A 26,268-nucleotide genomic window follows, 5' to 3' on the forward strand; every position below is an offset into this window, starting at 1 on the left:
GACGTGACATGAATTTTGCACGGATAAGCACTGATGTGGCATGAATGTGGCACGGATGAGTACTGACGTGGCATGAATTTGGCACGGATAAGCACTGATGTGGCACGGATGAGTACTGACGTGGCATGAATGTGGCACGGATGACCTTTGACATGGATTAGCACTGACATGGCATGGATGTGGCATGTATGAGCACGGATGTGGCATGGATGAGCCACAGATGAGCACTGAGGCGGCACGGATGAGGAATGGATGTGGCACGGATGAGGAATGGATGTGGCACGGATGGGCATAGAGGTATGGAGGAGGCAGAGGATGGGTGCAGCTGCAGTTTCTCTCCTCTCCTAACATGATGTACCGATCGTTGTGTGCGAGGAGAGGAGAGCAATGAACCGGACATGCGCCGATTTGTTGACAAGTGATCGGTTCCTCATTGGACGAAGCGATCATGTGGTAAAGGGCTGCTGACATTGGCCCTTTACCACGATCCATGATGCGCCGGGGACGTGCGGAAAGCGCGATTCTGGGAGGAAGTCATTGTGCTCCCTCCCAGAATAAGCCGACTGCGCTGTAGCCGTCATTTGGCTATGTCCCAGTCAGCAAGTGGTTAAGGGAAAATATTCTTGTGGGGCTTAGGCACTTACCAACTATTTTCAAAACTTCCTAATAACCCAAAAAATAAACCACTCTGTGGTTATACATTTTACGTAACTATTGCAGCATAAAATAATAGTATAAAATATTTAAGGTTCTAAGTTTTTTTTTTTTTTTGTTTTTTTTTTCCCTTAAAATAAAAAGCTGTTATGCCTGCCTGCTCTGTGCAATGATATTGCACAAATTCGTCCCTTACGACTTCTTTGGCGTTTCCCCGCCCCTTCTTCTAAATGCCTTCTCTGCAAGCAATGCACTAAGGGGGCACCGATCCAGGCATGCATCCAAGCTGGGCTGTGAGCTTCCATAGGCCGACAAGCCTCGCCCCTGCTCCCTTCTCACAGGCGTTTGACTGACAGCAGCAGGAGCCATGGCTGCCTGTGTTCCCTGTGAGATCAGGCAGAGAGGAGAGCGGAGCTGCAGACGAGACAGAGGTGAAAGGTTTCCGGTAAGTTGGGGGGACATGGGAGCAATTAGTGGTGGGTTTTTTTTTTTTTTTTTTTTTTTTTTTCATTCAATGCATGGAATGCATTAAGGTAAAAACAAAGTTTGTGTTTAGAACCACAAATGTAGGTGTTGGCTTTTTTTTTCCCCTTGAACTGCTTGACCCCAGGAAACCATGAATTGTAAATATTTATTCTTCCATTCACTGTAGCTGGTCTATTTCTGTAATTTTTCTCGCTGACTTCCATTTGTAAACTCTTTTTTCATGGATTTGATAATCAAGCTTGCAAAGCGTGCGTGCGTGTCTTCCTCCTTTCCAGAGCGCCTGCCAGCACCCTGAAGGCAGAAGTGTGTGGGCAACACTGGTTACTACATTTTGGTTGCCGTGCTTAATTTATGTTACCTTATCACATGCTTTTTGGTCTCTGTTTGTTTACATACTTTTTGGATAGTTAGGTGAGCAAAGCCAGGGTTAACTGTAGATTAAACATATGGCACCAATATGCCAAAATATTAGGGCCGAAGCAAGATGCGGGACTTTTAGTCACGGGTTCACACTTCTGCGATGCGGGAATGCTGCGAATATGCAGCGTGTTCCCGCATCGCATCCACACCCCTGGCAGTTCACACTGCCATATGCGATACGCAGGGGGTGTCAATTAAAAGTTAACGACAACCCCAGTTGAGATCGCATATCGCAGTGCGATCTGCAAGTTCTCACAAAATCGGATCGCACTAGTGTGAACCACCATGCGATCCGATTCTGCTGCGGATAAAAAAATGGTCATGTGCGTGTTTAGTGCGATTGCGGTGCAAATTCAGCCATACGAACTGTATGGCTGAAATTTGCACCGCACATGAGATCGCATGTAATTTTAGGAGCAGTGCGCTCCAAATTACATGCGATCTCTGTGAACCGGCGCTTACGGTGCTAAAATTTGCCAAGTAATATCACTTACTTACACCACTGTTAAAACATTAACATTTATCAAAAACACAAAGCCATAAAATCGTTGACATGTCATTGTCACCATACAAAGTTGTGAAGTTAGGAAGTTGTTTAGATGTTCCTACGCTCTCATCTAGACATGTTTCTCCGCGTAGACTTCTTCAGGAAAAAATGCGCAGTACCTTCCAACTTTCTAAACAGAAAAGACGTGTGTGTGTGTGTGTGTGTGTGTGTGTGTGTGTATATATATATATATATATATATATATATATATATATATATATATATATAGACCGGTTAGCATACAAATCAAAAACCTACACATTAATGGATTGCATACATTGCAACACAAGAAAAAACCCCACACACATACATTCCTCCCGCAACACCACAGCAGAGATTCCCCAGAGTAAGTGTGGGCTTCATACCAAATGACAGGGTAAGACCCACAGGTATGTATGATAGAGAAGTCTGTTCATATGAATGTGATGTGCCCAAACTGGTGGAGCCAGGACCAGTTGTTGAGTCTCCCGCAGAGCGAAGTATAAGTACCCAATTCCGGATAAGCAATTAAACAACCAATTATTATATTGAACAGGATGACATTTCTGCTGTAATGCCTCAGCTTTCCTAAACATAGCTTATAATAATACAAGTAAGTATAAGCTATGTTTAGAAAAGCTGAAACCTTACAGCAGGAATGTTATCCTGTTCATTTCAATATAATAATTGGTTGTTTAATTGCTTATCCGGAATTGGCTTCTTATACTTCTCTCTGTGGGAGATTCGACAACTGGTCCTGGCTCCACCAGTTTGGGCACATAAACTTCATATGAACAGCTCTCTATCATGCATACCTGTGGGTCTTACCCCGTCAATAGGTATGAAGCCCAAACTTACTCTGGGGAATCCCTGCTGTGGTGTTGCGGGAGGAATTTATGTGTGTGGTTTTTTTTTTTTCGTGTTGTGTTGCAATGTATGCAATCCATTAATGTGTAGGAGGTTGTTTTGTGTGCTAAACTGTCTGTATGTACATAACCTTTTTTGTTTAGAAAGTTGGATGGAAGGTACTGCAGATTTTTTCCTGAAGAAGCCTATGCGGCGAAACATGTCAAAATGAGAGCGCACAAACATCGAAACCAATTTCTAACTTCACAACTTTGTATGGTGACACAGTGATGTGTCAATTATTTCATGAATTTGTGTTTTTGATAAATATTAATGTTTTAACAGTGGTGTATGTTAGTGATATTACTTGGTGAATTTTAGCACCTAAAAAGTCCCGCATCTTGCTTTGTCTTTGTCCTTGTTTACATACTTGTCACCTGGTAGTTATACCACTTTTTGGGTCAATGGAAGGGGTGCTGATTTATCACTGGACTCCACTTGCAGGGATAAAGGTAAAAATATTGACTGCAGAGTGGCTGTAACCCTTAATGTATCTAGCGCTCATTATATGGATTATGCACCTTTACATTTTAAAGCTGCTGACTTTCAATGTGTGTGTTTTTGTGTTTTATCTGCCCCCTACAATAAGGAACTGGAGGACAGTACTTCTGCTTCCCTGTCTCTATTCCGTAGATGTGATGTTAATCCTGCTGCCTTTCCCCAGATGACCTTTTCAGTAAGATGGTGAAAGCCTTCTAAGGGATTCTTCCATCTTTAAGTCAGGTTTTAACTTGTGGGCTGATGACTAGTGTTGGATGACCTGGATTCTCATCCATGTAGGAAGACTACAATTCCGCTGACTTTTAAAATCCCCTCCAGTAAACCTTTGGAAAGCTTTGTGTTCACCTCCGGCTTCACTTGTAAACCAGCCCTTGCATTAGTATGCATTATTTAGGCCCTTAACTCCTACCTTGATTAACTACTCTGTGGCTTTCAGGAGGGTGCACCAAGAAAATATCTAGTAGATGTAGTGAGGACATGTGACTACGTGATGTGGATATAGGCTGTCTAGCCTTCAGTGCTTCTGCTCACTGCCTGAAGAGCATTATGGCTAATGCCTCAGTTCCTTATGTTACCTTTTAAGGTAAACAACCTAAAGGTTTAACTGATATATACTGTGTGTGTGTGTGTGTGTGTGTGTGTGTGTGTGTGTATATATATGTATATGTGTATATATATATATATATATATATATATATATATATATATATATATAAATATGTATGTGTGTGTGTATATGTATATATATATATATATATATATATATATATATATATATATATATATATATATATATATATATATATATATATATATATATATATATATATATATATATATATATATATATATATATATATATATATAATGTATGTATATGTATGTGTGTGTGTGTGTATGCGCGAAACCACGTAGGTCTACATCGGTCGTGTGTGTGGTGCTGGGGAGGCGCCAGGCAGCCTTGACCACTCCCCACTGAAAGAGGACGATCAGCTGTTATAAACACAGCTGACCGGTCTCTCTAAAATGATCGCTGAGCACCTGTGATCCTGCTATATAGTGTCACAGGTCTCTATCATCATTTCACAAGCCCATCCCCCATACAGTTAGTAAACACTCCCCTAGGCTTACATGTAACCCCTTGATCACCCCTAGGGTAACCCCTTCCCTGCCAATGTCATTATTACAGTAACAGTGCATATTTTTAGCACTGATTACTGTAGTAATGTCACTGGTCCCCCCGAAAGTGTCAAAAAATGTCAGGGGTCTAATCTGTCCGCCGCAATTTCGCAGTCCCACTAAAAATCGCAGATCGCCACCGTTACTAGTAAAGTAAATAAAAATGACATAAATCTTTATCCTTGTTTATAGACGCGATCATTTTTGCGCAAACCAATCAAAATACGCTTATTGCGATTTTTAATTTTTTTTCTTACCAAAAACGTAGCAGAATACAAATTGGCCTACAAAGATGAAACATTTTGATCTTTAACCACTTCTGGACTGGAAGGATTTGCCCCCTTAATGACCAGGCCATTTTTTTTTTTTTTGATTCGCCACTGCTTTACTTTAACAGACAATTGCGTAGTCATGCGACGCTGTACCCATATAAAAAGTAGAGCTTTCTTTTGGTGGTATTTGATCACCTGTGCGGCTTTTATTTTTTGCACTATAAACAAAATAAGAGCGACAATTCTGAAAATAAAAAACAATATTTTTCACTTTCTAACATTCCCCCCCCCAAAGAAAATTTAAAATCAAAGTTTTTTAACATTTTAGGCCAATTTGTTTTCTGCTACATATTTTTGGTTAAAAAAAAATCGCAATAGGCGTATTTTGATTGGTTTACGCAAAAATTATTGCGTCTACTAACTACGGGAAAGATTTATGCCATTTTTATTTATTTATTTTTACTAGTGATGGCGGCGATCTGCGATTTTTAGCGGGACTGTGACATTGTGGCGGACAGATCTGACCCCTGACTGACATTTTTGACTTATGGGGGGGACCAGTGACATTACTACAGTAATCGGTGCTAAAAATATGCACTGTTACTGTAATAATGACAGTGGCAGGGAAGGCGTTAATACTGGGGGTGATCAAGGGGTAAAATGTGAGCCTAGGGGAGTGATTCTAACTGGGGGCGGGGCTTGTGAAAGGATCACAGAAACCTGTCATCCTACATTACAGGCACTCTGTGATCATTCCAGAGAGAACAACGGTCAGCTATGTTTACAACTCTCAGCAGGGAGTGATTGTGGGTGTCAGGCGGCAATCTGAGCCGCCTGCCCCATGCATTGGAGTCCCCCGCTGCCGAGTGGGGGCAGGAGCACGCCGGCAGCAGCATGCGCTCGCCCCCCAGCTGCAGGCGCGTCACCGTTGTATACCTACGTCGGTTTGCACAGGAGGGGCTGCCTGCCGCAGTATAACTGCGGCGGGCGGTCCTAAGTGGTTACATTTTTGTTTTTGGGATTGTTGTATAGCAGAATGTGAAATTTTTTTTTTTTTTTCAGAATTGTGGCTAGTTTGTTAATAACCCAAAAAATAAAAATCGCAAATGTGATCAAATACCACCAACAGAAAGCTCAATTTGTGGGGAAAAAAGGGCATCAATTTTATTTCGGTACAGTTAAGCACGACTGCTTAAAATAACAGTGCAGAGTCGCAAAAAATGGCCTGGTCATTAAGGGGGCAAATGCTTTCGGTCCTGAACTGGTTAAAGAGCTTGTGAACCCCCCTCAGTAAGTTGTACCTATATACCTATAGATAAACCTATCACAAGGCTTACCTATAGGTACTGTAAATATCTTCTAAACTTGCACCGTTTAGGAGATATTTACATTTCATGCAGTCGATGAGGTCATCGGTGCATGCGCTCTGAAGGAACGGCCGCTCATGCCTTTCTTTCAGAGCCCTGAGCCGTGAACGGTGGCTCCCGCATGCATGCACGGGAGGGATGTTGTCGCGCCTCTGGCCAATGAGAAGGCCGGAGGACGCGAACCAGGAAGCAAGACGGCTAAAAATGTTGGCCGTGTCACTGCTCAGACTGCGGTGGCTTCGTTCTAAGGTAAGTATTTCATAATTAGCTAGTGTTAGTAATTGGCCAGGTGTCTGCTTTAGCGGTCTTTTTCCAACAACCTTTGGCCGCACACTCCCTGGTGCGTACCTTTCTTCAGGGTGTTCCGACATTTGGTTCCTCCAGTGCGGGCTCCTTTCCCGCCTTGGGATCCTAATTTGGTGCTTTCAGCTCTACAGAAGCCTCCCTTTAAAAAAAAAAAAAAAAATGAGGGAGATTCCCCTGTTGTCGCTGTTCCAGAAGGTGGCCTTTTAGTGGCTTATCGCCTCTGCACGCAGGTTGTTGGAACTGGCGGCATCCTGTCGTTCACCTTTTACCTGGTGATTCAAAGGGATAAGGTGGTTCTTCGCCCCTGTCTGTAGTTCCTTCCGAAGGTTGTCTGATTTTTATTTGAATAAAGAGATTGTGTTGCCTTCCCTGTGTCCCAGGCCTAAACATCCGAAGGAAATTTCCTTGCATGCCTTGGATGTGGTCCGGGCAATTAGGTTGTACCTGACATCTATGGAGTTTTTCAGGAATTCAGACTCTTTGTGCTCACGGAAAAGGGTTGTCCACTTCCTCTGCGACCATTTTCAGATGGATCAGACAGATGGTGGTTCAGGTCTATTCTATCAGGGTCGGGTTCCTCCTTTCCCTGTCAAGGCGTACTCTACTAGGGTCTCCGGTGCTTTCCGTCATCCTGTGTCAGTGACACAGGTTTGCAAGACGGGCCTCCTGGTTGTCGGTGCACACTTTTACAAAGTTTTAAAGTGGGTGTGTTGGCATCTGCGGATGCTTATTTTGGCCGCAAGGTTTTGCAGGCTGCTGTTTTAAGAGGACCTGACCCTCTTTGAGGGTGTGTTGTTTTGTTTTTTTTGTTTTTTCCAAGTTGGCTCCAGTTGTTTGGTTGAGCTCCTGTTGCCTGGATGGCTAATGTTTATCCTTGGGAATTTTTTTGTTTAACACTGCTTTGGGACATCCCAATGGTTATGAACATCAGGAGCTGTGTCCGTCAATGAACGAAAGAGAAAATGGGATTTTTGATTTACCGTAAAATCCATTTCTCTGATGTTCACTGACAGACACAGCACCCACCCCTCTGTGGAGTTAGAATTCTTCTGACACTGTAACAAAACTGGAAGGAGTATACCCCCTGGGAATGTCCATGGGTGTAGCCAGAATTCTTTTCTGCCTAGTGTCCTACTCCTGTAGGTAGCAGTATAACTCAATGGTTATGAATATCGGGAGTGGTGTTAGTCAATGAACGTCAGAGAAATGGATTTTACGGTAAGTCAAAAATCCCATTATTACCCATAATTTTTTTTTTTTGCCCCTGTTGGAGAGACTTCCCCCTCATTCTGTCATGAGAAGAATTGCAGCAAAATCTCCCCGAAATCTCCAATAAAATCATAGGACTCTAACCCTTCCTTCCTGTATGCAAAATGAAGCAAAGTTTTGGCTGGAGTTGGACTTTAAACTGGCTGATCAGCAATGCATGTTTGTGAAGCTGGGAAGCTTGTCATGCTTTGTGCCATTTTCTATTCATGTACAGACATTACTGTGATGCATGTCAAGTGAGCAGGAGGGGCTGGAAACTGTATTGCGATATTGGTGGCACACATGATCCTGATGTGGGCAAAGATTAAAGTAGTTGTAAACCCTTACATATACCAAGAGAAGGGACTGGTCTCAGGTAATAGAGATGAAATAAATCCTCCTACGTAACATGTACCTGTTTATCTCCAGTCTTCTCTACATCCGTTCAATGTCCGGAATTTATAAAGCTTGTCTGAGCTGTCGGGAAAAAGGGGGACCGAGAGCTGATATTTCACTCTGCAGAGCTCAGTTAGGAGAGCTCTGAGAGCTGATTGGAGGGAAGAGACACGCCCCCTTCACACAGCACACAGGAACAATGCTGAGGCTGTCCATAACAGGCTGTGTAATAGAGGTCCCTCCCCTGTCACCTTTTTTCACTTGGTGTCAGGAAAACTTGTCAAAAGGGACTCGTGCGGATAAGCAAATTGTCAGACAGAAAAGGCAAAGCCTGAGTTCACACTAAAGCGTTGCAGCATTTAATTTGCACAGGAATCGCAGCACATTTCTGTGCAAATTACTTGTGGTGCGATTTGAGCCATGGATTTGTATAGCTCAGATCGCACCACATTTGCAGCAAACTCATGCAGGACCCTTTTTTTTTTTTTTTTTTTTTTGTGTCCGCACCAGACTGCAAATTTCACTGCATTTTGCATACAAATTTTGTGGTGGCGGTAACTTAACATACACTCCGCAATCGGTTCACATGAACAGGTTGTGATCTTGATGCGGTGCAGAATTTGCAGTGAATTTGCACTGCACTTAGTGTGAACCCAGGCTTAGTGCTCTTTATTGAGAGACACACTATAGAGGGCTATGCTTTGTTCATAGTTCATGTCTGAGGTTTACAACCACTTTAAAGCGGAGTTCACCCATTTTAATAAGTTTAGATGTACGTAATCCCCCTTTAAAAATGCTTTTACCAATGTAAACTCTTTTTATTTTTTTTTTTTATATGCAAGGAAATACCTTTTTTTTTCTTCTTTATTCATCCTCACTTCCAGGTCCGGCCGCCTATAGGCGATTACGTCGCTAGGCGATTTGCAAGGGCTGCTGGGATACATCCCTTGCGAATCGCCTAGTGACGAAATCTCGCATTATTACACCGGCACAGCTGATGGCACAAAGATGTATTGCTTGGAGTCCGCGCTCCACCCCACCTCCTCTCAGTGAGCTCTACGGATTGTAATGCTTTCAGTCCGCGCTCACTGAGAGGAGGCGGAGCGGAGCGCAGACTCAAAGCGATACATCCTGTAAAGCTCACTAAGAGGAGGCGGGGCGTGGACTCCAAGCAATACATCCCTGAGTACAGCTGGTGCCGGTGTAATAATGCAAGATTTTGTCACTAGGCGATTTGCAAGGGCTGCTGGGATACATCCCGCCTAGTGACGTAATCGCTTATAGGCGGCCGGACCCGGAAGTGCGGATGAATAAAGAAGAAAAAAAGTTATTTCCATGCAAAAAAAAAAATTTTTACATAGGTAAAAGCATTTTTAAAGGGGATTGCGTACATCTAAACTTATTAAAATGGGTGCAACTCCGCTTTAAGATTTTTTAGTAATTTGGGTTTTCTGAATCCATGAAATGTTTTGATTCAGAAATGGTGCCCCTCCTATTCAGCAAAATGTGATTAAATGCCCAGGCATTTGGACACTCAAATGGCTATTTTGGGGTCCCAGGGAATTGATTTCTAGAGAAAAGGTAAATATTTTATAGCTTCTGCTATTCTCTTATGACTGAAGAAAAGGCTAAGCATTGATAAAGGTTTTGGGGGTCATTTGACTATAGAAAGGCAGAGTGAGAAATATCCTCTCTAGTCAATCAGTTTAGGGCTTCGTTTGAAAACTGCTGCTGTACGTTGCAACTTGTCAGTTCGTAACGGACGGTTAAAACGTCAGTTTTTTCGCATTTACATGCTGCGTTTAGCAGCATTTTTATATTCTAAAATGGTCAGAAATGTATCCCCATTGAAAACCCCTATAAACAAAAGGCCTATAAATGAGTTACCATATTTAGACGCATTTGCATGGGGTTACAAGCATTTGGCATTTCAAATGCCAGTAAACTTCCATCTGAACGCATTTTTTTGTTTTCAGAAAAATGACTATAAATGACTCAGTGTAGATGGACATATAAGATAACATAGAGGAGAGTTCTGGGGCTGCAGAAAAAAAACACCCAACTGCTCCTAAACGTTCGTTCATCAGCAAGCAGTGTACGAGGCCTAAATGTCCACTGCTTTGAAAACCCCTGTGTTTAATTTTGTAAAACGAGGCATCTGGTGTTCTAGGTTTTAGGATTGTTTCAGGAGAACTTTGCTTTGCTTTATGACTTTGTTAAATTTAAGACGTTTAGGGAGAATGTCTTAACATGTTGGAGGATTTGCAATAAAGCTGGGCCTAGGAATGTGGAATGCATAAATGTAGCAAACATCAGACGCATGTTCAGGGATGGGGACATGGCAAGAATGTTCTATATCACTTTTCAGATAACTACAGTAAAGTATATACTACACATAGAGAAGATGGTCACTTGTGCCTTTTTGTGTCTACGGCTTTATTCACAGCGGCAGTGGCATACACAAGCACTTATAAGATATTTCTAAACGTATATAAATGTATATAATGATTTTATATAGTATAAATTACACTGCATTTCCCTGTGTTTAGGCACATTCATTTTAGCTGCATTTAGAGGAAATAGAATTTTGTGCTTCCAGGGGTAAATTGCCTAAACGCATGTACATCTAAAACGCTAGAGAATGTCTTATGGGAAGCATAAAGCTTTATGCATCCAAGACCATTCCTCCTGAGTTTAGCAAATGCAAAAGGCTAGTGTGGATCTGGTGTACCTTGTCTGGATAGCGTGAGACTTCCCTGGCCAATGTCATGTGAATAACTGGATTTCTTTTGTATGGGAGACTTCAGTTATCCAGGTTAGGCTACTTTCATACCGATCCTTAGCAAAAATGCATATACGTGTTTTTTTTTGCTGCGATGTTACCGCATTTGCAGTGCGTTTTTCATAGGACATGTGACGCAAACACAACACAGGTACATTTTTGCAGCTTTTGCAATGCATTTCAATAGGGAGGTGCATTTTTTTTTTTTTAAACTGAGTCAATATACACTAAAATGTGGCAAGCAGAATTTTTTACACCTGAACGGAAGACAGAGAATTTAAAGGGATGCATTTTTCTTCAGCTTTTCTTTTGCTTTTTTTTTAAAATGCAAAAGCGCTTCACAAACTGCTCGGTGTGAATGCAGCCTTATTGTATAGCGAGCATTAGTTGGTCACGTTCAGCTGGACTTGTTCTGTAATGGTAAAGATGTTTTCCACCTTATCCATGCCACTTCAGTTTTAGTGTCAGGGCTTGGATTTATTTCTTCTCCCAGTGGTTTCTACAAATTCCCTTTTCCAATAAAAATGTGCATTCATTGTAGAAGAAATATAAATGTGTGGCCTCCTTTACCTGCATATTGCCAGTGGCCAGCTTTTACCGTTTTATGTATTCTACTCAAAGTATGTAAATCCATTTAAAAAAAAGCGATCGAAACAGACTGCTAGATAATTAATTTCTCCTTTTTTCTACAGTGGCTTTGGGGTCTTTCTAGTATATTATCAGTCGCGTTAAACTCCTTTTTGACCTGTAGGTGTCACTGTTGCATTTACACATTTAGCTGCAGGAGCCATTGTGCAAAGTTATTACTGCTAGGATTCTTAGGCCTTCAGTACTGCAGTGTTGCTTCATCCATCAAGTGTACGTCGTCCCTCCAAACATTTTCTAAATCTAGCACATGCACAGATTTCTCATTCAGCCCATTTATTTTTGGCTATCCTATTCAAGCAGCAGCACCCAAGGCTGCTTGAATGCCCAAACAATGACTGCATCGGGTTGGATTAAGTCACTGTTAAGCTAGCAGTTTTCCACCTGGCCTCTGAGTTTTGTTGAGCTGGATGGTGCTGACGGGGTCACCTACAGCTTGAGTTTTGTCGATTTCAGCAGGAGTTTACTGAAGTTTAAGCCGTATATAGCCAGCTTTAGTTTTGGATAGGGTAAGGAAGATTTAGAACCCCTTTTCTTGTTTTCTTTGCTATCTGGCACACCTTTTTATGTCCTGCTGTCCACGTTTACCAGAAATGAAGTGGGGCCACTCTACCAATAACAGAAATACGGACCCGTCACTGTTATTTCCACCTGTGTCCCATTTGCAGGTTTTCCTTCACTTTGTCTGGTGAAACAGGACAAGAAGTGAGGGTAAATCTTTCTAATGGAGCCACTGATGGAAAAACCCGACAGGAGTGGCTTGACATGTAACGAACATTGATCAAATGTTTTGTACTTGTATATTTGCAGAGTGGATGTGCTAATAACTTGAAGCATGCTGCTAAGGCATTGAGCGGGTTCAATACCACTTTGTAATTTTATAATTTTTTTTTTGTTTGTTTTGAAGGGTGAAAGGCAAGGTGATGAAATATGTATTACATTGTCATGTGATTATGATAAAATTATCAAAACAGGCAACCTGTCTGTCTTCCTAGGTGGTTTCCCACAGTGTGCCCTGCCTGCAGTGGACAGTGCATGCTGGAAGTTATAGATTGAAAGCACCTTGGTAATTCCTGGTTGCATCAAACAGGTGCTTAAAACATTCATTCAATTTTCCACTGTGGTATACAGGCGTTTCTTTCATACCTGAAGCTTTGGGGGCTTACTTATAAAGCAGCAAATGGGAGTTTTTACCTAACATTCTTAATGTTGAATCATTCACTCTCAGTTGAAACCTAGGCACCTGGAAGATTAATCTTTAGTGAGTATTTGAATGTTGGATATACTACTTCTTACATATAGCCTTTTTTTTTTTTTTTTTTTTTTTTTAAGTAGCTTAACAAGATCTGTGGGGGAGAGCCATCAATGCCTCATTTGTTTCACAATATCCCTTTCACCCCTCACTTACGTGGCAGAGGGAGAGTTCCCTAATTTTATGCTGAGTTGGTGACTGCTCTGATCAAAAGTCCTTCTATCATGCCATAGATAGAAGCAATGTGTTGGATTTTTCATCTGCCATTGCTCTAATACTGTCACTTTTAAAATTGTTCCACGTTTTTGCATTTAGTTTCAACAAAATGAACTCAAGCCAGCAGGGGGCAGTTTAGGTTACTTTTTTTATTTGTTTACCTGACTGTTCTTAAAGCGGAACTAAACCCATCGTTTTACCCATTTCCCACAACCGGTTATAGCTGAACTAAACCCATCAATTTACCCATTTCCACAACCGGTACATTCAAGGCATTCCATGAATAACTTTCAATTGTTTCTGTTCTCAACTGAACTGTCAAGTTATCAAATAGCTTGTTTTAAAACTGATCACATGGGTAGCACCATATCAACTGCAGATCAGAGGCTAAGATGACAAGCTTTCTTGGCTGTAATGGATAGGAGGATTTAGTTCTGCTTTAACTACTTTGCTTGTTTACAACACTCTATAATCTTCGATTCGCACCAACTGAATAAAAGAGGAGTGACTGTTTTCTACAATGCTTTCCCAAGCACGTGGAGCCATTCAGGTTAATCCCTGTCCAATAAAGGAGCCCCCAATCTATCTCTTCCAGACACACACTATGTATGTATATATATATATATATATATATATAAATAAATTATTGTACAAAATTATAGGCAGGTGTGATAAAATGCTGCAAAGTAAGAATGCTTTTTAAAAAAAAAAAAAATAAGTGTATATATATATATATATATATTCTTCAAAAGGCCCAGTGAACAAACAGAAGACAAATCTAAATCAAATCAATATTTGGTGTGACTACCCTTTTGCTTCAAACCAACATCAATTCTTCTACTTGCACAAAGTCAGGGATTTTATAGGCTTGGGTCAGGTGTATGATTAAGCCCCGGTTCACACTTATGCAATGCGGGAAGGCTGCGAATCCGCAGCCTGTTCCCGCATCGCAAACGCACCCCCGGCAGTTCACACTGCCATATGCGATACGCTGGGGGTGTCAATGTAATCTTAACGACACCCCCAGTTTGATCGCATATCGCAGTGCGATCTTGCAGTTCACACAGGATTGGATCGCACAAGTGTGAACCGCTGTGCGATCTGATCCTGATGCGGCTGCCAAAAAGGGTCCTGTGCGTGTTTGGTGCGGTGCGAATTTAGCCATACAAAGTGTATGGCTAAACTCGCACCGCACAGCCGATCGCATGTAATGAAGGAGCAGTGCGCTCCGACATTACATGCGAACGACGGAGCCCCACAAATATGAACCGGCTCTAAAGGATAAGTTCACCTTTTAAAAGAAAAAAAAGATCGTGTTTTTTTTTTATGCAGGTCAAAAATGTGCGGTTTACTATTTTTTTTTTTTCTTTCAGGAGGGGGAGGGAGCCTGGAAAGCGTTGCACCAGCAATTAGATCGCTAATGCCATGCAGGTCACCTGCAGACTGTCAGTGTAAGCTGTCCGCCTGTACATCACACTGACAGGAAAAATCCATGAACTACCACAGCGCTCAACAGCACCGTGGTAGTTCATTGAAAACTACAAGCCGACAGCCTCAAGGGATGTCAGTAGTTGTAGACTGTGACGAGACCCTTGCTCGCCATGTCCGCTCTCCCGACACTCCTCTGTTTCTAGTCAGTCAGCTTGCAGATCGCATCGTCTGATGGTTCGGTCAACCAAGGATCCGGGATCCGAACTACAGCTATGTGCCGTTCGGAATCCATTAGAACAAAACACCAAGCAGGCTGTATGTAAGTTCAAGCAGGAAGACAATTTATTGGAAGAACACAGCACACTTTATACAGAAAGTGGAATACCCATGCAAATGAGGGCTTGAAATGAGTCAACAGGGATTGGTCAGATAGCTTTGACCAATGCAAATGAGGGCTTGAAAATGAGTCAGTAGTGATTGGTCAGATAACTTTGACCAATGCAAGGAGACAGAAGCCCCAGGGGGCAATCAATGTACACAATAGTCAGACACAGAACAATGGTTGTCTAATGAGCCCTGAATACACATTACTCTGTGTCAATACCTCCCTTAGCAGACAACAGGTGCGGTCATTAGCATTAGCCCACCTGACAATAGTTGAATGGGGAGCCACCCCCAGACAGTCCGACTCCTCAGAACTTCCTGGGATGACCATATTAGGAGTGGCTTCCTGCTCAGAAACCTCATGGCAAAGGGAACAATTGACCTTGCTGACAAAAATGAAGCAATTCAACCCCTCACCCATCTGTCCTTAAATTCCAGTGATGGTGAACACCATCACATATCTTCCCCCAGGTAAACAGTCCAACAGCCACAGTGGAACCCCGAACGGGTCAACTCGAGGATGTTGGAAAAGTAGTCTTAAGGTTCTAGGTCTGTCTGCCGGGATAACCCATCCGCATTCCCATGTATATTCCTGGTGTAGGGGTGTGGGGCCTTTGTGTAATTGAGAAATCTACACGTATGTGTCTTCCATCAAGTTCCATGCCATTTGCATGTTCTTTTGCCTCCTTTGCGTCTTCAACATTTTCAAAGCAGACAAACGCGAAACCCCTGGAACGCCAAGATTGCCGATCATACACAATGGATACATCAGCCATTGGACCATATGTTGAAAATACTTCTCTTAGATCTCGCTCCGTTGTGTAACGACTTAGGCCAAACACGCCCAAACAGCAGTTAGGATCAGGATTTACCGGACGTACTCTACTTCCTATATGCCGCCTTCGATTTGACATGGGAGAGCGACTGTGGCTGTGACGTCTGGTGGTCCCGGCCATGGTGGCCTCTGGGGCATAAGAGGAAGTTAAATGGCCCAAATCGTTTCCCAAAAGTACTTCTGCGGGTAACTCGCGTAGCAATCCCACTCGCACATATCGCTCCCCTGAGCCCCAATCCAAGAGGACTTGGGCGGTGGATAAACGTAGCACCTGGCCCCCTGCTACCCTGACTGCAACAGTCTGGCCGGTCCGGGCTGACTGGGGAATCATGTGAGGCTGGATGAGGGTAATCGTGGCCCCGGAATCGCGGAGTCCCTGGGCCGGCTGCCCATTAACCCATACTGCCTGGCGATGGTGCTGCCGATTATCTCCGGCAGCAGCTTGGACAGGATCCGCTTCGAAAAGTTCGCCGCACTCTTCCTGAACATCTCGATGGATGGGCTCATTCTGGTAGCAATGAGCCGCTGGTCTGGATGGATGATTAGTCTCTCGATACCTTGTGGATTGGCTAGGGCAATGTCGTTGCAGATGACCGGTTTGGTTACAGGTATAGCACTTAGGTCCGGTAGGAGGGTTGGGTCGGGCTGGGGGTCTCGAGGCAGACCACGGAGGTACTGAAGTCGGCTTAGAGGCTGGTAAACTGGGCCAAGATAGTGGATAGCGCTCGTTTTCGCCTGACCTTCGAGAGTCCAGATATTCATCGGCCAGAGTAGCCGCTTGTTGTACCGTCTGTGGTTGTTTATCTCGCACCCAATCCCGTACTACCGGAGGGGTGTGGTTAAAAAACTGTTCTAATAGTACTAGCTGGGTGATGTCCTCTATGGTATGAGCGTGGCTTCCCTGGAACCAGCTCTTAAGGTTCCGCTGCATATGATGTGCCCACTCCACGTATGTTGTGTTGGTTTGTTTCCGGGATTCTCGAAACTTAATCCGGCTGGCTTCGGGTGTAATGGCAAATCGGGCTAGCAAAGCTTCTTTTACCCGGTCGTAGTCTTTAGCGTCTTCATCCTCCAGGGCCCGAAATGCATCCGCCGCTCTGCCAGTTAAATTACTCGCCAGTAAAACGACCCAATCTTGGGACAGTACTTCATGTATCTGGCATAGTCTCTCAAAGTCCTGCAGGAATGCGTCAATTTCCTCCTCTCCTTCCTTAAATAGTTTGAACGCCCGAAAGGGCAACTTACGGACAGTCGCTGCATCTTTAGGCGTTTTCTCCGATTGACGTATTTCTGCCATTTTCTGCTCATGTTGCCGCTCTCGTTCCCTCTCTTGCCGTTCTCGTTCTTTCTCTTGTCGCTCATCCTGCAGCTGGATGTCTCTAATGGCATTCTGTATGGTGGTCTCTGATGGGTTAGCACCATATAATGCCAACCGCTCCCGAACTCGTTGCTGAAAAAAGTCTTCAACTGACCGGGGTCCTGCATCACCCTCCCTCTGATCCATCTCGGCTAGCTCACTGATCAGGGTGGCCTTGTTCTTTGTCCCACCGGTCCCTCCGCGGCTCTCAAGTAAGTCTTTCAGCGTGGCTCTCCTGCATGCTGCATAGCTGGTCATTGACTCTGGTGGTTTGGAGTGTCCCAGTAACTGGAGAGCAAATCCCACCACTGCCAACCAATGTGACGAGACCCTTGCTCGCCATGTCCGCTCTCCCGACACTCCTCTGTTTCTAGTCAGTCAGCTTGCAGATCGCATTGTCTGATGGTTCGGTCAACCAAGGATCTGGGATCCGAACTACAGCTATGTGCCGTTCGGAATCCATTAGAACAAAACACCAAGCAGGCTGTATGTAAGTTCAAGCAGGAAGACAATTTATTGGAAGAACACAGCACACTTTATACAGAAAGTGGAATACCCATGCAAATGAGGGCTTGAAATGAGTCAACAGGGATTGGTCAGATAGCTTTGACCAATGCAAATGAGGGCTTGAAAATGAGTCAGTAGTGATTGGTCAGATAACTTTGACCAATGCAAGGAGACAGAAGCCCCAGGGGGCAATCAATGTACACAATAGTCAGACACAGAACAATGGTTGTCTAATGAGCCCTGAATACACATTACTCTGTGTCAATACCTCCCTTAGCAGACAACAGGTGCGGTCATTAGCATTAGCCCACCTGACAATAGTTGAATGGGGAGCCACCCCCAGACAGTCCGACTCCTCAGAACTTCCTGGGATGACCATATTAGGAGTGGCTTCCTGCTCAGAAACCTCATGGCAAAGGGAACAATTGACCTTGCTGACAAAAATGAAGCAATTCAACCCCTCACCCATCTGTCCTTAAATTCCAGTGATGGTGAACACCATCACATAGACCATTCACAGAACACGGCAACATTTTCTTTAGATTGTGGCAGTGACTGGGGGGAGAAGATCTCCTGCTCGCTGCCAAAATGGGGGATGGGGGGGGCTGGTACATTTGTAACATGTGAACAAGGTAAACTTGTCCTTTTAACCAATAATACCAAACAGGTAGGTGCTAAAATGATCACCAATTTCATATGTAGGTTGAAACAGTCATTACTGAAAAAGAAAGCTGTGTAGAAGTCTTAAAACTGGGTGAGGAACAGCGAAACTCTGATACTAAGGTGAGGTCAGGTTTTTCATGTCACAGGTACACCATGGCAAGACTGAACACCGCAATAGGACACTTTTTATACTGCATCAGTGTAAAGAACAAAGTCCTGAAAGTGATGGTCTGGCCCCATAAACTAGCCCTGATCTCAACATTATGGAGTCTTGTCTGGGAATACATGAAGAGACAGAAGGATTGGAGGCAGCCTACATCCACAGAAGATTTGTGGTTAGTTCTCCAAGATGTTTGGAACAACCTACCTGCCAAGTTCCTTGAAAAACTGTGTGCAAGTGTACCCAGAAGAATTGATGCTGCTTTGAACAAAAAGGGTGGTCACACCAAATATCGATTTGGATTTCTCTTCTGTTCATTTACTTTCCATTTTGTCAATTAATAAAAAAAATACTTCTATTTCTGAAAGCATTCGTTACAGCATTTTCTCATACCTGCCTAAAACCAATGCAGATACAGGGAGAACATTCAGAGGTCTTTAAATACTGAAAAACCCTTGCTGATGACTGAATTCAGGAGCTAATTTAACCAAATTTTTATTTCCTCCCCCACAGGGAAGAAATCCTTTCTTCTTGGAGCCTGCTATCATAATTGCAATAACAGATGGAAGTAAACTTACAACAAACAGTGGTGTTCAGGAAGAAGTAAGAACATATTTTCCTTTATGTGATAAATGCCATTTTTGTTGTGCGACTTTGTTCTGGTCTTCTAGTTTTGAAAGCACTGCAGTAACAAGCAAGAGGTTTGCTAGGCTCATCTAGACACAAGGCACTGCGGTCTTGACATCTTTCATGAGATGGATTCGCTGAATATTATATGCTGCCCTTTGACGTAGGGGGCTGCACTTGAGGCCCAAGTAACTTGACCATTACTCTTACACCTTAATCCAGCATTTCCACGATTCATGTAAACTGTGCAGAGCAGTTCTTCTCCTGCTCACAGCTGTCAAAAAATAAATAAACAACCGGCAATATTTATCAACATTGCAACGTTGCTCAGCACTGAGAGAGCGAGAAAAAGAAACATTGTACCTTTCTGTTCTTTTAGAGATCAAAGGGATGAACTTCAGTTTGCAAATGTGGTCAATTTAACCACTTAGACTAAGGCTGGCCATACACTATACAATTTTCTTGTTCAACTTTCCTTTATATTTACCAAAACCATGTAATATAGGTTCAAACCTAAACACTTTCAATTTGTATTCAATCAGGCATGCCCTTGCACTACATAGTTTAAGGTAAATCTAAAGGAAATTGAATAAGAAAATTGTATAGTGTATGGCCAGCCTAAGCCTTTTTTGACACTTGTTGCTTACAAGTTAAAATCAGTATTTTTTGCTAGAATATTACTTAGAACTCCCAAACATATTATATATATATATATATATATATATATATATATATATATATATTTTTTATATTCAGACCCTAGAGAATAAAATGGCGTTTGTTGCAATATTTTATGTCCCGCTAAATTTGTGCAGTGGTCTTTCTAACGCAACTTTTTAGGAAAAAATACACTTCAATGAATTAAAAGAAAAACTAAACATTAAAATTAGCCCAATATTTTTGTATAATTTGAAATATGTTAGCTGAGAATCGTGATCTTTTTTCTAAGCAAAAAAAATTGTCATTCTCATTTCATCCAGAATCCTGCAGCTCTAATAAACATGCAAGAGAAGGGTACTGGAGTAAGGATGACAACAATGGGGAAGAAAGCACTGTACCAAAGTAGTAATGCAAAACCATTCCTCAATGGGTAAAAATGTAACTGTTAGACAAACCTCGGTTGACAGGGACAGGTAGTACCCACCTGAAGCGTTGCCCACAAGAGAAAAGAACCTGGGAGTGGAGGCTGCATTAATGACAGGGTACTCCCAAGTGGATCTAGGGGAGACAACTACACTGTGTGGTGGGGGAGAGAAACAGCCAGGCTCCAATGGGAAGAGAGTAAGTCAATCCGGTGAGTCTCCGGTAACAAAATGGGGTCCTGTATGTGACAATGCGGCCGCCTGAAGCACCCAGGTAAGTGAACCAGTTGGGGTGCTTGAAACTGACGAATGCTCCATGGAGGGAGCCGCTTGCGTCGCCCGGGGATAACGTCACGGGTCTGGAGGAAGTTGATGCTGGTGGCTGCAACTGAAGGGCAGCGTAGAGATGAAGCACAATGCCGAGCCCAAGCGTGGCCAATGGATAAGGAGATGGAAATGAGGGTTAAGCCATTACATGTTTGGGGGTAAAGCCCCTTCTTCAGGTCAAAAACAAGTAGCTGGCAATAGTAGAACCAGGTTTTACTTGTTTTTGTGCATACAAGGACACCACAAGGGGTTCTTATGGGAGCAGTGGTTGGAGGTAGACCTTTTCATGTTGGTTTGGACTTTCTGCTGTTAACAATATCTTAAATATTTTACCTCTTCTAAGCTATGTTTGCAGCTTTTTCTTTGTATGTTGTGCTATTTATCTGCTATATTGCAACCAGGAAAGCCTTTAAAAGGAACTTGTACCTTGTGTGTAAAAAGTTAATTTCAGCCGTTCTGGCTGACAATCCAGAGTGTTTTTCTAATTACGTGTTTATTTCTCTTAGCTCCACTTGCCTTTAAATTCTCCATTACCTGGAAGCGAGTTAACTAAAGAGCCATTTCGGTGGGATCAGAGACTTTTTGCCTTAGTCCTTCGGATACCTGGCGCAACATCTGTAGAGCAAGAACAGGGGACTGCTGTCCAGGTGGATGACTCCTCAATCACTCCTATGTGTGATGTCACTGGAGGTTAGTGCCTACTTTCTGGAGTAAAACTTTATTTGACATCTTAAAAAGAATACTTGAGCATAACTGACTTGTTCAATAAATTCATAAGTTCTAGTGACAACTTAGCATTTTGGATTTTTCTTTACTTCCTGTCCTAGTGGTAATGGTGCTATAGGACAAATAGAGGTCTCATCCCCTCAATGTGGTCACAGACAGAAAAAATAAAACTTGAAGAGTTATAACTGCTCTCCACTCTACCTAAAAGAAACAAATTTTTGCCTTTTTTAAGGTGTGACTAAGGCTCCATCCACACCAGATGCGATGGGACTGCGCTGGGCTGTTCCAGCGCAGTCCCATCGCATCTGGTGTGGGTGGAGCCTTAGTCACACCTTAAAGGCAAAAATGGGACTGCGCTGGGCTGTTCCAGCGCAGTCTAACTGCATGACAAGGCAAAATGCCTTGTTTACTGTGTGCCCGATATGCACCACTGTGTTGCGTTGGTGTGCAGGCATGGTGCACTGAGATAGTAAGTGCATACTCTACTTTGTTTTAGCACCCCGAAGTGCGCGGCGGCCCAATGACGTTTCTGAAATGTTTGTGTGATCTTTCAACATAGTTTGTTTAAAAAAAGGAATGGTGCAATATAGAGTGGTGGGGCACTGCACACCAGCTGCTGAATTATAAAGCGCTGGCTGGTGTGAATGGATTCTAAAGGCAAAGCTATTTCTGTTTCATTCATTGGCGTACACAGCTCCTAATCTTCAGGACTATATGGGTTATACTGACCTATACAGGAGTATGACGCTAGGCAGACAAATACGTGACTACGACTATGGGGCAGTCCCAGGGGCTTTTCTCCCACTCTCTGCTATAGGTATTCAGTTTTTTTTTCTGCCTGGTCAGAAATAAGGACCTAGTTCCTTGCTGGGATCTTTGACCCTGGCAATTTTTTTCTCTTTAAATTGATTTTTTTTTTTCCTCTTTAGTATTTTGTTCCTGTAAGATCTACATCAAGTGCCGGACTGAGTGGCGAACTGGATAATATAGATCCTTGATGTCCCCCCAGTCCGACCAGCGAGCGCGTGCCGACCGCAGCTCCGCTGGGACCTAGCCCCACTGGACAGGGACTGACCTGTGAGTTAAACGTTTTGCGAGGGTGCATACGAACTGACTTCAGCCTGAGTCGCAGTGTTTCCTCCTGGCCAACAGCACCCACATTACGATGGAGCAGTAGGCTATCCAGGGCGGTGCCCACCCTGTTCCTGGTGTGGTAAGTAGCTGTCCCTCATCTACTCCTGGAGGGTTTTGGGGTGGATATGGGCCCCTCCCTGGGAAGGTCGGACCCCTGGGCTCCCCTCCCAGTCAGCTTCCCCCCCCCTTTTCTTGTTGGTCTAATGCAGGCCTTTAACCCCCATCTGGATCAGTTGGTCCAAGGGCTACAGTTTGTCCGTAACGCCTCTTTGGATGCCGCTCCCTTGATTTCCAGATTGTCTGTCTCAGTGGTGGTCCTGCGGCCTATTATCTGGCTGAAATGATGGTCTGCAGACCAGGCTTCTAAGAAGGCCTTATCCGTTCTTCCATTTGTGGAGAATTGCCTGTTTGGAGTTTCCTTGGAAGACGTCATCAAAGGCCTCACAGGAGGAAAGAGTACTCTTCTTCCTTAGGCTTCCAAGGAGCCCCGTTGCCGACGGGGGGCCTTTCTTTTCGGCTCACAATCGGCCTTTTCGTCCCTCAGGGTCTCAAGACAATGGCTCTAAGCCTTTCAGGGCCTGTTCCGGGGGTTCTAAGAGGTCTTGGTCTGGCAAGAAAAGTATCCTCTGCACGAAAGGGCGCCCTCACCCTCATCTGGGGTGGGGGGGACGTCTTTTCTGCTTTCCAGATCCGTGGACCTCCCTGATCCAGGACAAGTGGGTCCAGGAAGTCATTCGCTCTAGCTACAAGATCGAGTTTTGATCCTATCCTCGGAAAGGTTCATCCCTTCCAACCTGCACTTGTCACCAGATCGCTTAGGGGATCTTTATGGGGCAGTGCAGGACTTGTTAGTTCAAGGGGTGATTGTTCTGGTTTCGACATTGGAATGTTTTCAAGGTTTTTACTCAAACCTGTTTACATTTCCCAGGAAGGAAAGCAAGGTGTGTCCAATTCTGGACCTCAAGGCGCTAAACTGCTTTGTACAGGTGCAGAAGTTCAATTTGCACGGTTGTGGCATCCCTTCATCAGGGAAATTTCATCGCCTCCATCGACATTGACGCCTACCTTCACCTCCTGATGTGCCACCCACCAGCGCTTCCTCTGCTTTGCCATGGGCAAGGAGCACTATCAATTTGTGGCGTTACCCTTTGGTCTCACCTCCGCTCCTCGGGTTTTCACATAGGTTTTGGCCCCAGTGCTAGCATTGCTGCGTCAGCGTGGTATAGCGGTAATGGGATATCAAGACTATCTGCTCTGTTGGCCAACTTGGAGATTACTCTGTGAACTCTGAGGGAATTCGGTTGGATTCTGAATCTTCAGAAATCTGCTCTGGTTCTGTCCACAAGCCTGGACTATCTGGGTCAGACGCTGGACTCAGCCTCAGCCAGAGTGTTTCTTCATCGGAAAAAGCCTAAGAAATTGCAAGAGGCAATTTAGCTTCTGCTGTCCAGCAGACGGTCATCTCTTCGGCTTGCATGCGGGTGTTGGGCCTGATGGTGTCTATATTCAAGGCAGTTCCGTTTGCACAGTTCCACACGAGATCTCTGCTAAAGGAGATTCTGGTGAAATGGAACAAGAATCCTCAGTCTCTAGACAATATGTTCCTGTTGAGTCAGACTACAAGGGGGTCCCTGATTTGGTGGCTTTGTTCGCTGGCACTTCGTCAGGGAAAGTAATTTCTTCCCCTGTACTGGACGGTCCTCACCACCGACGCCAGCCTGTTCAGGTGGCTCAGGGGGTCTAGACTCTGGAAGAGTCCAGGCTACTGATCAATGTACTGGAGCTCCGAGCAGACATCAGACATCAGACTTGGTCTGGCTCATTGGACAAGTCGTCTCCAGGGGTGTCCATTATGGATTCAAACAGACAATGCCATGGCCGTGGCCTATGTCAGTCACCAAGGGGGCACAAGAAGTGTCCTGGTGGTTTGGAAAGTAGCTGCCATTGTCAGGTGGGCAGAATAAATCGTTCCAGGCCTCTCAGCTGTACTCATTTCAGGGGTGGAAAATTGGCAGGCGGATTACCTCAGTCGACAGGCGTTGGACCAGGGGGAATGGTCACTTCATCTGGAGGGGTTTCATCAGTTGTGTCTCCAGTGGTGTACTCCCTAGGTGGATCTGTTGGCCTCTCGTCTCAACAGGAAAGTGCATTAGTTTGTGGCACCGTCTCGGGATCCTCTGGCCTCTTTGGAGTCAGTATCGTCTGATTTACACCTTTCTTCCTCTCAAGCTTCTTCTGAGACTCCTGCGCAGGATCGAGGCAGAAGGGAATTTCGGTCATCCTAGTGGCTCCAGACTGGCCTCGCCAGTCTTGGTACTCCGATCTGGTACAGCTGGTCGACAATGCCCCTTGGAAACTTCCTCTCAAAGATCTGCTGTCCCAAGGGCCAATTTTACATCCGGCTTTAGTCGCTGGCTATAACAGCTTGGCTGTTGAAAGCCAGGTGCTTAAAGATAGGTTTGTCTGATTCAGTGATTCCTACACTGGTAAAAGCTAGAAAATCTACCTCCTAATAAGATCTACCAATGTACATTGCGTGGTTTGAGTCTCTTGGGGTTCATCCTCACTCCTTTTTGGTGACTCGGATCTTGACCTCCCCTCCAGCGGGGTGGGGGTTTGCCTTTGAGCAGTGCCTGGCCTTGAGTACTATCAAGGGTCAAGTCTCGGGCCTTGGCAATCTTCTTTCAACTAATAGATTAGGCAGTGAACTCCATGTAGTAGGGGAAGGGTAAGTGGGGGGGAGAGAGCCCCTTTTTATAAGTGCTATTCATAGATGGATTAGGACAGGAGCCTGTTTGTAGGTTGAGTTCTTTAAATTGCCATTCTACTCTAGTTTAATATCAAACCCAGATCAGGCAACGCTGACTATAGCAGGCTTTAGCTTGGCTTTGTTTCATCCAACAGTGAAAAGAACACTGAAAAAGCACCTAATACAATGGGGCTGATTTACTAAAACTGGAGCGTGCAAAATCTGGTGCAGTTCTGCTCTGTAACCAATCAGCGTACATTTTTTTTGTCAAAGCTTAACTGAACAAGCTTAAGTTAGAAGCTGATTGGCTACCCCAATTTGTCATATCTGTTCTTTTATGAACTTGTTTTGGTAGATGTACTTTCTGACAGAAATCAACACTTTTTCTTTTCTGTTGAAAATTTTCATTTTAAGGCTCTTGCTTAATTTTTTTTTATTTTTTTATTTCCCTTCTTCCAGGTCGCTCGTACTGTGTGTTCTCACAGCGAATGTTGAATCAGTGTCTGGAGTCATTGGCACAAAAAGTTCAAAGTGGTGTGGTGATAAACTTTGAAAAATCTGGACCCGATCCTTCACTTACTGATGGTAATCCCATTTAGTGATCCTTTTATTAAATAAGACCTTCCATGAGAAAAGGAGGGCCCGCTTCCCTACCATCCCTTACTTCCCAAACAAAATTATCAGTAAAATAAAAAATATTTAATATTTAGGTTAAGTTCCCCTTTAGTAACATGTTACACCCATGTTTAGGGTGTCAAGTTACTCAGTAGAAACAAAAGAGATAAAAAATGACAATCGGCGCAAACAGAAAAGGTACCAAATACTCCTAAAAATGCAAGCTGAACACTGAAGATATATCACTCCTATCCCAACATAGTAAAATTACATATAAAGTGCAGCTCAATAAGTTCTAATGAGGGAATAGTCCAGAAAGTCCCAGAGGATCCATTAAGTGCATAGAAAGATGGTCAACCAAGCCCCTCCACCAGTGATGTATACACCGCGCTCACCTAAAGGAACCCAATAAATGCCTGACAGGTGGTACCAAAAGGTATATCCAGGTGACCAGGGCATATGCAGGGGGACTCTCCACCGAAAGATCCAGGCAGCCAAATTATATGCAGGGGAAC

At 43.8% G+C, this 26,268-nt stretch overlaps 1 protein-coding gene across 1 annotated transcript in view; it reads left to right on the top strand.

Moving 5' to 3' along the window:
- Positions 1-26,268, top strand: part of INTS6 (integrator complex subunit 6) — an 84,653-nt gene that overhangs the window by 28,728 nt on the left and 29,657 nt on the right. Inside the window, exons 4-6 of the mRNA XM_082247768.1 lie at positions 19,007-19,096; positions 21,036-21,219; positions 25,598-25,723. Coding sequence (XP_082103894.1) covers positions 19,007-19,096; positions 21,036-21,219; positions 25,598-25,723 — 400 coding nt within the window. The remainder of the gene's footprint in view (positions 1-19,006; positions 19,097-21,035; positions 21,220-25,597; positions 25,724-26,268) is intronic.

The sequence above is a fragment of the Pelophylax lessonae genome, assembly GCF_965119305.1.
Source record: "Pelophylax lessonae genome assembly, chromosome: 2".
In the NCBI taxonomy this organism is placed as follows: domain Eukaryota; kingdom Metazoa; phylum Chordata; class Amphibia; order Anura; family Ranidae; genus Pelophylax; species Pelophylax lessonae.